The sequence below is a fragment of the Scyliorhinus torazame genome, chromosome 1 (genome assembly GCF_047496885.1).
Source record: "Scyliorhinus torazame isolate Kashiwa2021f chromosome 1, sScyTor2.1, whole genome shotgun sequence".
Taxonomy (NCBI): Eukaryota; Metazoa; Chordata; class Chondrichthyes; order Carcharhiniformes; family Scyliorhinidae; genus Scyliorhinus; species Scyliorhinus torazame.
The window spans coordinates 37,827,980-37,843,605 of record NC_092707.1 but is presented as its reverse complement, the minus strand read 5'-3'; the positions used below and the strand labels follow the sequence as shown (position 1 = coordinate 37,843,605).

Here is a 15,626-nt window from a genome sequence, read left to right as displayed (position 1 = left end):
CATAGGAGAAAAACGAAAACTCCTTACTCCTAGGTCTACTAAATCTCCAGGGGTCTACTCCTCCCATCTGCTCCATAAAGTCCTTAAGCACCCTAGCTGCAGCCGGCCTCCTTCCGGTCCTGGACCTCGATCTGTCCAGCCCTGGGTCCACCACCGTGTTAAAATCTCCACCCATTACCAACTTCCCCACCTCTAGGTCCGGGATACGTCCTAACATACGCCTCATAAAGTTGGCGTCATCCCAGTTCGGGGCATATACGTTCACTAAGACCACCGCCTCCCCTTGCAATTTGCCACTCACCATCACGTATCTGCCCCCACTATCTGCCACTATGGTCTTTGCCTCAAACATTACCCGCTTCCCCACTAGTATAGCCACCCCCCTGTTTTTTGCGTCTAGCCCCGAATGAAACACCTGCCCCACCCATCCTTTGTGTAGTCTGACCTGGTCTATCAGTTTCAGATGCGTCTCCTGCAGCATAACCACATCTGCCTTATGTTTCTTTAGGTGTGCGAGTACCCGTGCCCTCTTTATCGGCCCGTTCAGCCCTCTCACATTCCATGTGATCAGCCGGGTTGGGGGGCTCTTTACCCCCCCCCCCTTGTCGACTAGCCATCTCCTTTTTCAATCCAGCTCCTCACCCGGTTCCCACGTAGCCGTATCTCCCCCCAACGGCGCCCTCCCGCCCCGACCACCCCATCCCATACCAGGTCCCCCTTCTCCCCAGCAGCAGCAACCCAGTTAACCCCCCCCGCTAGATCCCTCACTAGCGTAATTGCACCCCCCATGTTGCTCCCAGAAGTCAGCAAACTCTGACTGACCTCGGCTTCCGCCCTGTGACCTCGGCTCCCACTGTGCGAGGCCCCCTCCTTCCTGCTTCCCTGTTCCCGCCATGATTACCATAGCGCGGGAACAAAGCCCGCGCTTCCCATTTGGCCCCGCCCCGAATGGCCGGCGCCCCCAGCTCCTCATCCTCCCTCCCCCCCCCCCCCCTCCCCTACGACATGGGGGAAGAGAGAAAAGTTACAGGGTCGCAGGATTGACAACTTGGGAAATCATCTCTTCCCCCTTTTGCCCCTCTTCACCCCACATATTCGCCCCACCACTTTGTCCCAAACGTTCTTTTTCTAGCCCGCTTATTCCAGTTTCTCCTCGACAATAAATGTCCACGCCTCTTCTGCCGTTTCAAAGTAGTGGTGTTTCCCTTGATGTGTGACCCACAGCCTTGCCGGCTGCAGCATTCCAAATTTAACCTTCCTTTTGTGCAGCACCGCCTTGGCCCGATTAAAGCTTGCCCTCCTTCTCGCCACCTCCGCACTCCAATCTTGATATATGCGGATCACCGCGTTCTCCCACCTACTGCTCCGCGTTTTCTTTGCCCATCTGAGGACCATCTCTCTGTCCTTATATCGGTGAAATCTCACCACTATGGCTCGAGGAATTTCTCCAGCCCTCGGTCTTCGCGCCATAACTCGATAGGCTCCCTCCACCTCCAACGGGCCCGTCGGGGCCTCCGATCCCATTAACGAGTGCAGCATCGTGCTCACATATGCCCCGACGTCCGCCCCTTCTGCACCTTTGGGAAGACCAAGAATCCTTAAATTCTTCCTCCTCGCATTATTCTCCAGCACCTCCAGCCTTTCCACACACCTTTTGTGTTGTGCCTCGTGCATCTCTGTCTTCACCACCAGGCCCTGTATGTCGTCCTCATTCTCAGCAGCCTTTGCCTTCACGACCCGAAACTCCTGCTCCTGGGTCTTTTGCTCCTCCTTTAGCCCTTCAATCGCCTGTAATATCGGGGCCAGCAGCTCCTTCTTCATCTCCTTTTTAAGTTCTTCCACACAACGCCACAGGAACTCTTGTTGGTCAGGGCCCCATATTAAACTGCCTCCTTCCGACGCCAACTTGCTTTGTGTCTGCTTCCTGGCCGCTGCTCTCGAGGATCCACCGCAATCCGGCCACTTTCCTCTCCTTTTTCCATCCGTGTCCAGGGGGGATTCCCTTCTGGTTTACTGCACAGTGTTTTTAGCTGTTAAAATTGCCGTTGGGGCTCCTATCAAGAGCCCAAAAGTCCTTTCCACCGGGAGCTGCCGAAACGTGCGACTTAGCTGGTCATCGCCGCACCCGGAAGTCCCTGTTTCCAGATTTTCAATGTTATGTATGGCACAAACAAGCATGCTGCATGGTTACATCAACCTTCACAGGATTGTAAGGATTTTCCTCCATTAAAAGCACTCATCTTGTCGAGTCGTTCAATAGAGTATGAAAGGAGTGCTCAATAGAGGAGCTTGGAATCTGATGCAGCAATGCACTGCATGCAAGACTGCAAAAGTGAAGATCAGAATGGGAGGCTTTCTGCAATTGCATCTGGAGTGAGATTTTCTCAGTTATATTCCAGTATTTGGAGCAAGGTGTTAGCACTGTGATCTATCCTGTGAATGGAACGTTATCATGCAACAAAATAATTCAACCACTCGTCGAGTATCAATTGTCCAGCATCAAAAAAAGCCAAGTTGGCCCATCATTATCCTGGTGTTGGATCCACCTATTTGCTTTAACCCCATTTGTCCAAATGATAAAGGTTTTCCAAATTTTTATCTAATTCCCTGCTAATATCACAATCAATTTGATTTCAACAGTCAGTTGTGGTATTGAAAAGTTAATTCTGTGTTTTCCTAGGTTCCTCTGCTCTTTCGTGCCCTCGTTCAACTTGGATGCGTCTGTATGGTCAATAGGCAGTTATCACTCTATCTTGCAGGACGGGAAGCAGAAACCTTTGAATTGGAGCAACTGGAAATGCGCTCATTAGCACAATTTAATTATCTGGAACCAGGTAATTACTCATCTTTAAAAATGTCATATAATTTAGGAAGATTTGTAATTTTCATGTGTGTGTAAATCGTTTGTAATTCCTGCAAATCCACTATAAATTGGTACACATCTATTGCCTCACAAGAGCTGTTGTAGGGTGTATTGTGCTGGTGTTTGAGGATAACTTATTGTAACTTGTATATTAATGATTTGGATGAGGGAGCAAAATGTAACATCTCAAAAGTTTGCAGATGATACCAAGTTAGGTGGGAGGGTGAATTGTGACGAGGATGCAGGGATCCTACAGCATGATCTGGACAGGTTGGGCGAGTGGGCAAATCAATGGCAGATGCAGTGTAATTTGGATAAGTGTGAGGTTATTCACTTTGGAAGCAAAAACAGGAAGGCAGATTACGACCTGAATGGTTGTAAATTGGGAGAGGGGAGTGTGCAGCGGGACCTGGGTATCCTTGTGCACCAGTCGCTGAAGGTAAGCATGCAGGTGCAGCAGGCGGTAAAGAAGGATAATGGTATGTTGACCTTCGTTGCGAGAGGTTTTGAGTATAGAAGCAGGGATGTGTTGCTGCAATTGTACAGGGCCTTGGTGCATACTGTGTGCAGTTTTGGTCTTCTCTGAGGAAGGATGTTCTTGCTCTCGAGGGAGTGCAGCGAAGGTTTACTGGACTGATTCCAGGGATGGCGGGACTGACATATGAGGAGAGATTGACTAGGTTGGGATTGTTCTCGCTGGCGTTCAGAAGAATGAGGGGAGATCTCATAGAGACTTATAAAATTCTAACGGGACGAGACAGGGTAGATGCAGGGAAGATGTTACCAATGATGGGTGTGTCCAGAACCAGGGTCACAGTCTGAGGATTCAGGGTAAACCATTTTGGACAGATATAAGGAGACATTTCTTCACCCAAAGAGTTGTGAGCCTGTGGAATTCATTACCACAGGAACTAGTTGATGCTAAAACTTTGAATATATTCAAGAGATGGCTGGATATAGCACTTGGGGAGAATGGGAGCAAAGGCTATGGGGAGAAAGCAGGATTAGGCTATTGAGTTGGATGATCAGCCATGATCGTGATGAATGGCAGTGCAGGCTCAAAGGGACAAAAGGCCTCCTCCTGCTCCTATCTTCTATGTATCTATGTAACATTTCCAACTTGTATGAGTAAACGTGGTCCGGTTTCTTCCTAGTAACTGGACAGTTCTTTTATGATGTGCAGGTAAATATTTTGTTATTGTGGACTATGGATTATGTGTTTTACATGAGGTATAATGTTGAAAGTAAGTGGAATCAGCACGGATTTTTATCTGTGTAATTCTTTTTTTCTCAGTGTTTCAGACTTTACATTCAGCGTTCTGTGCAGAAATTATAATGTGTCTTGCATGCCATTTTTAAAAAATGAGTGATTATTAATTTCAATTTTGACGGTAACTAAACTGCAAACCATCAAATATGCATTTGGTATGTGGAAAACTGAGAGATGTGTTGAATTATCTGTTTGGTTCCCAGAATTACCCAGTGAATAGTTAATCAGAGACAGCTGGGAATGGGTGCACTAGAAGACCTGTTCTATTTTGTACAGGAGGGAAAGTATAAAAAGAGAAAAGACTTCCTGGCTCTAATTAGATTTTTATAATTGATACTATACAACAAGAAAGATGCATAAATGCTGTCCAGTTTCTTCATAGATCTTGAACAGTTATTGTTCAACAGTTGAACCATGCACATATCATTGTTTTGGCAGTTATATTGATTCAATATCTTGGGTGATTCCACTTGTTTGTCTTGCCCTATTTCTTTACTCGCTACCCAGCCCTCATCCTATCTCTAGAAACTAACTCTGACTTCTCGCAGGGTTTTGACAGAAGTCTTTACATGGAATCAAAGTGGTAGTGGTGTGTTATAGTTCCCCAGGAAGTCAGAGTTGCTTCTACTTGCATGTTGCAGTCTTTAGCTATGGATAGTGATGGTAGAGACTGCAGTATTCTTTCCATACATGGCTGACCAAGAGTCTCTCCTGCTCTCAGCCCCTGCCATTGATGTGTTTTGGAAGCATTTTCAGATTGATACTCAACCTGATTGGTACTTGAATCAGGAGCTTTTGGCTCAGAAACAAGGATGCCACATTGCGTCAATACCTCCTGGAATCAAAGTACCAATCCATAATATCTTCTGTTGGGATATTTTATTTAGATAAATGACTAATGGAAAAAGCCATGAATTTAATAAGACTTAACATATTGAAATTGATTTTCTACAGTTCGAGGGCAATCTCCTAAATAAATGATCAATTTCACTACTGTGCTGACTATAATTCTATTTTCTAAAAATGAATACGTATTCTGATGTGAGTTTAACCTAATGCATTGCTAAAATGCAGCTTTGAAGACAGTTATTCTTCAGGTATGTGCTTAAGTGGCATTAGTCTCTTGTTAAATGGCAGTAAATTTGTTAAATGTCTACGAAGAAGGAACAAAAAGAAATCCAAAATTAAATTAATTAACTCTAAGAGGTGCTTAAATGTTTAGAAATGGACTCTAGCTCAAGTTAAATAACATTAATCAGTTTTGTAACTGAAGATGGTTGTCAAAGTAGCCGTATGAATTTTTAATACTTCAATGGTTAGTCGGTGAGCAGTTTTATTCATGGGTAGCACCTTCATTTGTACTGGTTGGAAACCAGTTTGCCCTCTGCATTGCCATTGAATATCTGTATTTCAGTGATTATTTTAAAACGGGCACAGCATGTGGTAAAGAAGGCATATGATCTGCTGGCCTTCATTGCGAGAGGATTCGAGTACAGGAGCAGGGATGTGTTGCTGCAATTATCCAGGTCCTTGGTGAGGCCGCACCTGGAATATTGTCTGCAGTACTGCGGTAGCAGAGTTGCTACATAGCACCAGGGACCCAGGTTCGAATCCCGCTTGGGTCAGTCTGTGCGGAGTCTGCACGTTCTCCCCGTATCAGCGTGGGTTTCCTCCAGGTGCTCCGGTTTCCTCCCACAAGTCCCAAAAGACGTGCTGGTTAGTTGAATTGGACTAACCCGAAGAGCGTACCCGAACAGGCGCCTTAGCGTGCCGACTAGGGGATTTTCACAGTAACTTCATTGCAGTGTTAATGTAAGCCTACTTGTGACAATAATAAAAAGATTATTATTGGTCTGCTTATCTGAGGAAGATACTCTTGCTCTAGAGCAAGTGCAACAAAGGTTTATCAGACTGATTCCTCGGATGGCAGGATGGACATACGAGGAGAGATTGAGACGGTTAGGATTGTATTTGCTGGAGTTCAGAAGAATGAGGGGGAGGATCTCATAGAAACAAATAAGATTTTAACAGGACTAGACAGGGTAGATGAAAGAAGGATGTTCCCGATGGTGGGGGTGTCCAGAACCAGCGGTCACAGCCTGGAGTAGACCATGTAAGACAGAGATGAGGAGAAATTTCTTCACTCATTTGTTACCACAGGAAGTGGTTGAGGCCTAAGCATTGTATATTTGCAAGAAGCAGTTAGATATAGCACTTGGGGCGAAGGGGATCAAAGGATATGGGGGCAAAGTGCGATTACGCTGTTGAGAATCCACTGAATTTGGTGAGGTAACTGCGTAAAGCTAGAGGGGTGATATATGAATACAGGGACAAAGCCAGCTGGATGCTTGCTCACCGATTGAGGAAACAGGTGGCAGCGAGGGAGGTACTGGAGGGATTAATGGAATCTTTAAGACCTTTAACCGGAATTTATACAGGTCGGAACCTCTACCAGGGGATGAGGAAAGGAGATATTTTTTGGATAGTTTGGAGTTGCTGAGCGAAGAACAGGCAAGGGCTAAGGGCCCCAGTGGGGCTGCGAGAGGTGATGGAGTGCATGGGGTCGATGCAGTCTGGGAAGGCCCCAAGCCCAGATGGATTGCCTGCCAAATTCTATAAGCGGTTTTGGTCGCTGTTGGGTCCCTTGTTGGTGCAGATGTGTAACAAAGTGCTGGAAATGGGTGAGCGTACCACCCCACTTTTGCCACAGGCATCTATCTCACTCATCCCAAAGAAGGGCAAAGACCCCGAATATTGTGGATCTTACCGACCGATCACACTATTGAACATTGATGTGAAGCTTCTGGCAAAGGTTCTGGCTATATGAATGAATGGTTCGGTGCCGGATGTGATTGGGGAAGACCAGATGGGGTTTATTAAGGGCAGGCAGCTATCGACAAATGTGTGGAGGCTATTGGATGTGATCATGATGCCTATGGGATATAAAACCCCGTGGGTTGCAAGGTAGGATAATGGAGATTCTGAAAGAGTTTGGCACCTTCTCAGGATACAAATTAAATATGGCAAAAAGTGAAGTGTTTCCAATTAATACAAGGGGGCAGAAGGGTAGTTTGAATAAGCTGCCGTTCTGGTTGGTGAGGTTGAGTTTCCGATATCTGGGGATACATATGGTGCGAGACTGGGACCAACTCCATAAGTTAAATTTGACTAGGATCGTGGAGGAGATGAGAGAGGACTTCCAAGAGATGGGACATGTTGCTACTGTCCTTGATGGGGAGAGTTTGAACTGTATAAATGGTGGTTCTGCTGAAATTTTTATTTGTATTTCAGCATCTCCCAGTTTTCTTGCCCAAGTCGTTCTTTAGGAAGGTGAATAACATGATCCTGAGCATTGTGTGGACAGGGAAGAACCAAGAGAGCTTTCCTTGCGAGAGATGGACAAAGAGGAGGCTTGGCGCTCCCAAATTTACAGAATTTATTATTGGCAGCAAACATTGCCATGGCCTGGAAGTGGATGGAGAACAAAGGTCCGTGTGGGAACGAGTGGAGGAGGCCCCCTGTAAGGGAATCACTTTGAGAGCAACAGTTTTGGCATCTCTGCTGTTCTTGCCAAACTGATATTTCTCTAATCCAGTGGTAATCTCTGCTTTAAGGGAATGGAACCAGTGACACCTGCACTTTGGGATGGAGGGCATGTACATGAGGGCACTGATCTGCAGCAACCACAGATTTGTCCCAGCGAGGCTAGACGTTATGTTTCGGGAGTGGGACTGGGTGATGATTGGGTGCTTTGAGGACCTGTTTGTGGGGCGGAAATTTGTGGACTTGTCGGACCTGGGTGAGGTTTGTCAGTTGCCAAACGGAAATGGGTTCAGATACCTTCAGATTAGAGCCTTCCTCAGAAAGAAGACTTGTTCATTCCTAATGTTGCGGCCTTCGGGGCTACAAGATAGGCTGCACCTATCATCGGACATGATTGGGAAAGGCAGGATCCCTGATACATTGGTGCTTCCTTCTTTTTGCTCAATTCCGATGCAGTGCGGGAGGGGATTTGGAAGGAGACTCTGTGCAGGGTTAGTGCTTCTTTGTCATGTGCAAGACGAGGCATATGGTGACGGCTAGGATCAGTCGGCTCTTCCCGGGGGTGGATGACCAATGTGTGCGCTGTGTTGGATTCCGATGAATCATACCCACATGTCCAAAGCTGTGGGCTTCTGGAGGGGTGTGGGCGGGTCACCGCGATACTAGCAAGGGTTTTGAGAATGGAGGTACACCGAACCTGTGGATAGCAATTTTGGAGTACCTGATGATTGGGGTGCTCTCGTGTAAAAGAAGCTGACGCAGTTGCCTTTGCCTCCCTGCTAGCCACTGAGAAGGATCTTGCTGAGTTGGTGGGACTCTGAGCTGCCAAGCATTGAGTAATGGGTGAAGGACCTAGCAGAATTCCTCCACTTAGAAATGATTGAGTTCGCCATTAGAGGGATGGACAAGGGGTTCTCCATGATGTGGAAGCTGTTATCGATTTCTTTAAAAGGTCAGCGGGGGAGGGAAAAGGTGTTGTTTATTTTTTTTTCTTTGGGTGAAGGGGTTTGAGGATTATACTGAACAAAAATTTAAGAGCGGGGGAGGTAGGTGGGATTGTATATTCGTAGGTATTGGTATGTTATTATCTTGATATTATTACATCACGGTTCGTATGTTATGGCTCAGAGTCTTTATTTTTCTGCATATATTTGGAAATAACTCAAATAAACTATCGTGGCTGTGAGATATTCTTCTGGGGCAGGGTAAACAGCCAGAGGTTGTGGGGTGCAGTGGTACCAGTAACTTGCATAGGAAGGGGGGGGGTAGACCTGTGATCAGAATTTGGGGAGCTAGATGGAAAATTAGCAAGCAGGATCAAATGTAGTAATGTCCGGATTCCTTTCATGCCACATGAAATAGAGTACAGAAATAGGAAGATAAGACAGATGAATGTGTGGGCATCTCTATCTATACACACATACGTAGAAGATAGGAGCAATTCATCACGATCATGGCTGATCATCCAACTCAATAGCCTAATCCTGCTTTCTCCCCATCGCCTTTGATCCCATTCTCCCCAAGTGCTACATCCAGCCGCCTCTTGAATATATTCAATGTTTCAGCATCAATTACTTCCTGTGATAATGAATTCCACAGGCTCACCATTCTTGAGGTGAAGAAATGTCTCCTTATATCTGTCCGAAAAGGGTTTACCCTGAATCCTCAGACTGTGACCCCTGGTTCTGGAGGCGGCTAGACATAGCACTTGGGGAGAATGGGATCAAAGGCTATAGGGAGAAAGCAGGATTAGGCTATTGAGCTGGATGATCAGCCATGATAGTGATGAATGTGGAGCAGGCTCAAAGGGCCAAAAGGCTTCCTACTCCTATCTTTTGAGTATCTATGTACATGCATCTAATCGTCTCCAATGCTCATCGCCACTGAGAGCAGGCCCTGGGGTACCACCCTCTGGGAATGTGCCACGTCAGTCAGTGACTATGCCGTCTCCCAACGCGACAGGCTGGTCAGCCACCATCCGGTCAATGCCGCCGACGCCCTCAGCCATAACCCGTTGTGACGGGACCTCGCTCTGAAGTGCTGCTGCATAGTCCAGGTGGCCCTGGTGCATAGCTGCCTGTTACAGGGCAGCCCTGTCCTGTACCTTGGCCACTGCCCACACAGAGTGCCCCAGACCTGAGTGACACGCATAGAACATTACAGCGCAGTACAGGCCCTTCGGCCCTCGATGTGGCGCCGACCTGTGAAACCACTCTAAAGCCCATCTACACTATTCCCTTATCGTCCATATGTCTATCCAATGACCATTTGAATGCCCTTAGTGTTGGCGAGTCCACTACTGTTGCAGGCAGGGCATTCCACGCACTTACTACTCTCTGAGTAAAGAACCTACCTCTGACATCTGTCTAATATCTATCTCTCCTCAATTTAAAATCTCTCCTCAATTTAAAGGTATGTCCCCTCGTGCCAGACATCATCATCCGAGGAAAAAGGCTCTCACTGTCCACCCTATCTAATCCTCTGATCATCTTGTATGCCTCAATTAAGTCACCTCTTAACCTTCTTCTCTCTAACAAAAACAGCCTCAAGTCCCTCAGCCTTTCCTCATAAGATCTTCCCTCCATACCAGGCAACATTCTGGTAAATCTCCTCTGCACCCTTTCCAATGCTTCCACGTCCTTCCTATAATGCGGCGACCAGAATTGCACGCAATACTCCAAATGCGGCCGCACCAGAGTTCTGTACAGCTGCAACATGACCTCATGGCTCCGAAACTCAATCCCTCTACCAATAAAAGCTAACACACCGTACACCTTCTTAACAACCCTCTCAGCCTGTGTGGCAACTTTCAGGGATCTATGTACATGGACACCGAGATCTCTCTGCTCATCCACACTGCCAAGAATCTTACCATTAGCCCAGTCTTCCTGTTATTCCTTCCAAAATGAATCACCTCACACTTTTCTGCATTAAACTCCATTTGCCACCTCTCAGCCCAGCGCTGCAGCTTATCTATGTCCCTCTGTAACTTGTAACATCCTTCCGCACTGTCCACAACTCCACCGACTTTAGTGTCATCTGCAAATTTACTCACCCATCCTTCTACGCCCTACTCCAGGTCATTTATAAAAATGACAAAACAGCAGAGGCCCCAAAACAGATCCTTGTGGTACACCACTAGTAACTGGACTCCAGTCTGAACATTTCCCATCAACCACCACCCTTTGTCTTCTTCCAGCTAGCCAATTTCTGATCCAAACTGCTAAATCACACTCAATCCCATGCCTCCGTATTTTCTGCAGTAGCCTACCATTGGGAACCTTATCAAACGCTTTATTGAAATCCATGTACACCACATCAACTGTTTTACCCTCATCCACCTGTTTGGTCACCTTCTCAAAGAACTCAATGAGGTTTGTGAGGCACGACCTACCCTTCACAAAACCGTGTTGACTATCTCTAATCAAATTATTCCTTTCCAGATGATTATACATCCTATCTCTTATAAACCTTTCCACGATTTTGCCCACAACAGAAGAAAGGCTCACTGGTCTATAGTTACCTGGGTTGTCTCTACTCCCCTTCTTGAACAAGGGGACAACACTTGCTATCCTCCAGTCTTCTGGCACTATTCCTGTAGACAAAGATGACTTAAAGATCAAAGCCAAAGGCTCAGCAATCTCCTCCCTAGCTTCCCAGAGAATCCTAGGATAAATCCCATCCGGCCCAGGGGACTTATCTATTTTCACACTTTACAGAATTGCTAACACCTCCTCCTTATGAACCTCAAGCCCTTCTAGTCTAGTAGCCTGAATCTCCGTATTCTCCTCGACAACATTGTCTTTTTCCTGTGTGAATACTGACGAAAAATATTCATTTAGCACCTCTCCTATCTCCTCTGACTCCAAGCACAACTTCCCACTACTGTCCTTGACTGGCCCTACTCTTACCCTAGTCATTCTTTTATTCCTGACATATCTATAGAAAGCTTTAGGGTTATCCTTGATCCTTCCTGCCAAAGACTTCTCATGTCCCCTCCTGGCTCTTCTTAGCTCTCTCTTTCGGTCCTTCCTAGCTAACTTGTAACTCTCGAGCGCCCTAACTGAACCTTCATGTCTCATCTTTACATAAGCCTCCTTCTTCCTCTTGACAAGTGTTTCGACTGCTTTAGTAAACCACGGTTCCCTTGCTCGACCACTCCCTCCCTGCCTGACAGGTACATACTTATCAAGGACACGCAGTAGCTGCTCCTTGAACAAGCTCCACATTTCCATTGTGCCCATCCCCTGCAGTTTTCCTCTCCATCCGATGCACCCTAAGTCTTGCCTCATCGCATCATAATTACCTTTCCCCCCAGATATAACTCTTGCCCTGCGGTATATACCTATCCCTTTCCATCACTAAAGCATTGTCGGCACCGCCTCCTGCCCCTGCGGTTGGACTTCTCCAACTGCACCTGCAGGCGTTGGATGGCTGTTGACAACACCTCATGTAGTCCCTGGCTCTGTGTCTGCATCTCCATTATTATCGATGGGCCCGCTCTGTCCAGAAACCCGAGATCCGTCTGGACGGCAGCTAGTTCCTAGGGACGGGCCGCCCTTAGACAGTCCACCTCCTTGGAGATTCCTACCGCCACTCGATGTACCACAGCACGTGTGGTGCCCCAGGAGCCAAGTGCCCAACCAAGGTGAGTGTCTCTGGTGGAGGGTGTTGGTGACAGCTGTGACGGGTGGTCAGTGACGTCCCTGGACTGGTGCTCCAGGGTGTCTCCGGCTGGCATTTGGGGGCAATTGTCACTCTCTGCCTCCTCATCGCTGGAATTTGGTTGTGGGCGGGGGGACACCAGAAGAGTGCACTTTGTCGCCAGATCCTGTAAGACACGAGATATGACCCATGATTAGATCGTGGGTTTGGGTGGTTTGAAGGGAAGTAGGATGGTGTCATGCCACACATGCCATGGGAAACCGCAATGTAGCAGTGTATCACTTGGTTGTCCAATGCCAGCCGCTGTCTCGGCGACTGCCTTCTCTCCGAGCCCACTGACCAGGTCCAGTGATCGTTGCTCCATGACGGGTGAGGGGCCACAGATCCAGCGGTCCCCCTCCGGTGTCTCTCCCTGCGGCCATGCGTCGCCTTCTCCTGGGGGGTTGGGGGTGGACAAAAAGCACACCGTGTTAGACAGTCTGACGCGGCCACCTGGTGGCCTTCGTGGCCAGGGCACCTGGCCATGGAGGATGGCATGGGTGTTGGCAGGTGGTGCAGGTGGGGAGTGCGCACATTGCTGGCAGGTGGGGATCAGTTGCACTCCTGGTGTTGGGGGCAGGGTGGGGGGGAGGAGAGTTGCTGCTCGAGGCACAATGCTGTCTACTCACCCTGACTGCCCTGAGGAGGCTGTCCAGCTCCTTTCGGCACTGCTGGCGGTGGGGATCATGCCTCTGCCACCTGCCGGGTGGGTGGCAGCATCCTTCCCACTCGAGGGAACAGGGTGTCACACCTCTCCATGGCATATAGCAAGATCTCCAGCTCGGCAACCCCCAACCGTGGTGCCGCTCTCTGTGTTGCCATCTTGTTGGCTGGGATGAGTGTGTGTGTGGAGTGGAGAGCTAATATGCGGCTGCAGCTTGTCAGCCTCTCAAGTGGCAATCCCGACCCCAGTGAATTGGACACCGTTTTTCATTGGAATTGATCATGTTCCACGTGGCTATGATGATGGACCATTAACGGATGCTGAATTGCCCCGGGACCGGCGCCAATTTAGTTGTTGTAGAAGTCTACCAATTCAGTTCTGGTGTCAACACTTTGTTTCTGAAATGGAGAATCCTGCCCATTGTGTTCAGCTTCGTAAGATGATGTAGTGGATGGGAGTAGCGAGGAGTTGGAGCAGTCAGGTGCTGAGGTTGCAGGTTAAAAATTCAGTTTTAGAGTGGGCTGTGACGAGAAGAGAAGCTGTGCTCTCAATGCAGTGATGTTAGATCTGTCTGTGGGCAGAATAGCAGATTCTTTCAAAACCATTGTTAAAGATTTGACGGGTCAGACCAGAAGCAGCTAAGCTCAAGTCAGTGAGTTAAAGATTTGTCTATGAACAGGATAGGAGCAATTTCAAAGGCTGGCTGTTTAACCAGTAAGTTGAGACGGGCAAGAATCTGCAAGCTGAGTCCTGAAGGATATTGCTCTCTCAAAGTTCTTTATCCAAGACCTGTCTTTACAGCAAGTATTCCTCGGTTGGGTAACTATATTTAAAAGTGTATTTTGAACTGAGATGGGTGTTTGAGTGGAGATAAAGATGGCAATTAAGGATTATTGTTTAATTGTATTGATAAAGCATTGTTTAACTGATAATTGAAAGCTATAAGACTTTATGATAAAGTTAATAATACTGTGTTACTCATAAAATTTGTTTTAATGCACTATATCCTTATTTGTGCGTGTGATGACTCCTGGAGCGAAGTATCTTTTTCCTCACAGTGGTACAAATAAAATAGGGTTTCTGCCCGATATCCTAGCAACTGTTGGGGTCTTGTCCAGGATCATGATAAACGTTACTTTTTTTTTAAGTTTAAAAAAATATATATTTTTATTCTCCTCCTCTTTCACATTTTCTCCCAAATTTACATCCAACAATAAACAATAATCAGTAACGAATGCAATGTCAATCCCCATATCAATAACAACAATCCCATCCTCCCACCAAACCCCCAAACATTAACCCGCATGTTAACATAAACAAATGACAAAAAGGAATCCGGAATCACCCATTGTCACCATTAACATATACAATCCCCCTCCCCCAACCCTCCCATTCTCCCTCCCCTAATGATCGATGTGATCCAATTCTCGAAAGTGCATAATGAATAACGCCCATGAATTGTCGAACCCCTCCATCCTTCCCCTCAGTTCAAATTTGACCTTTTCAAGCATCAGGAATTCCAGCCGACCCCCCCCCCCCCCCCCCCCCCCAGCCGCCACGCCAGCGCACAGGGTGGAGAGGGGTGATCACCACCCTAACAGGATCCGCCTTCGGCAAAGGCTACAACATCTGCCTCCGCGCCCGTTTCCAACCCCAGCTGGTCCGACAACCCGAATATGGTCTCCCGAGGGCCCGGGTCCAGTTTCACGTGCACCACTTTAGAGATTATCCTAAAAACCTCCTTCCAGTAATCCTCCAGCTTTGGACAGGACCAAAACATATGAACGTTCCCCACAACATTCACACACACACACCTTCTACCCCCTCAAACAACCGGCTCATCCTCTCCCTTGTAAAATGTGCTCTACACACCACCTTCAGCTGTATCAGCCCCAACCTCGCACATGAGGTGGAGGCGTTCACCCTCCGGAGCACCTCACACCAGAACCCCATCTCCATACCCTCTCCCACTGCTTCCTCCCATTTTGCCTTGATCCTTTCTAGTGGCGCCTTCTCCTTTTCCAAAATAGCCCCGTAAACCTCTGAGATTACCCCTTTCAACAGTCCCCCTGTCGTCAGCGCCTTCTCCAGCAATGTGGAAGCCGGCTCTACAGGGAAGCTCTGTATCTCCTTTCTGCAAAGTCTCGAACCTGCATGTGTCTAAATATTTCCCCTTCCCCAAGCCGTTTTTAATTCTGGCCACCTTCCCTCCCCATATGAACGAGGTAATCACCCGTTCAATCTCTCTTTTTTTTAAAAAAAAATGCCTTTTGTAGGAAAATCGGCAGGGGAGGGAGACCATCCCACCTTGCCAGATCAGCTTTCACCCTCCCCACCAGACTAGAAATGTTGTAACTACATAGCACCCCCAGGTATCTAAAGTGAGTCCCTGTCCTACGGAATGGCAGTCGCCCCACCCCTGCCCCCACCCCTGGCCGAGACACCACAAAATATTCACTCTTGTCTGGATTTAATTTGTACCCCGAGAAAGCCCCAAATACCCGAAGCAGCTCCAGTATTCCCCCTATTGACACACTCGGTTCCGACACGTATAATAACAAGTCATCAACATGTAAGGACAC

General features: G+C 47.5%; 1 protein-coding gene across 1 annotated transcript in view; it reads left to right on the top strand.

Annotated features, from left to right (window-relative positions):
• The window catches only part of pole (polymerase (DNA directed), epsilon), a 204,791-nt gene that overhangs the window by 127,767 nt on the left and 61,398 nt on the right, over nt 1–15,626 (top strand). The window contains exon 34 of the mRNA XM_072487322.1: nt 2,681–2,834. Coding sequence (XP_072343423.1) covers nt 2,681–2,834 — 154 coding nt within the window. The remainder of the gene's footprint in view (nt 1–2,680; nt 2,835–15,626) is intronic.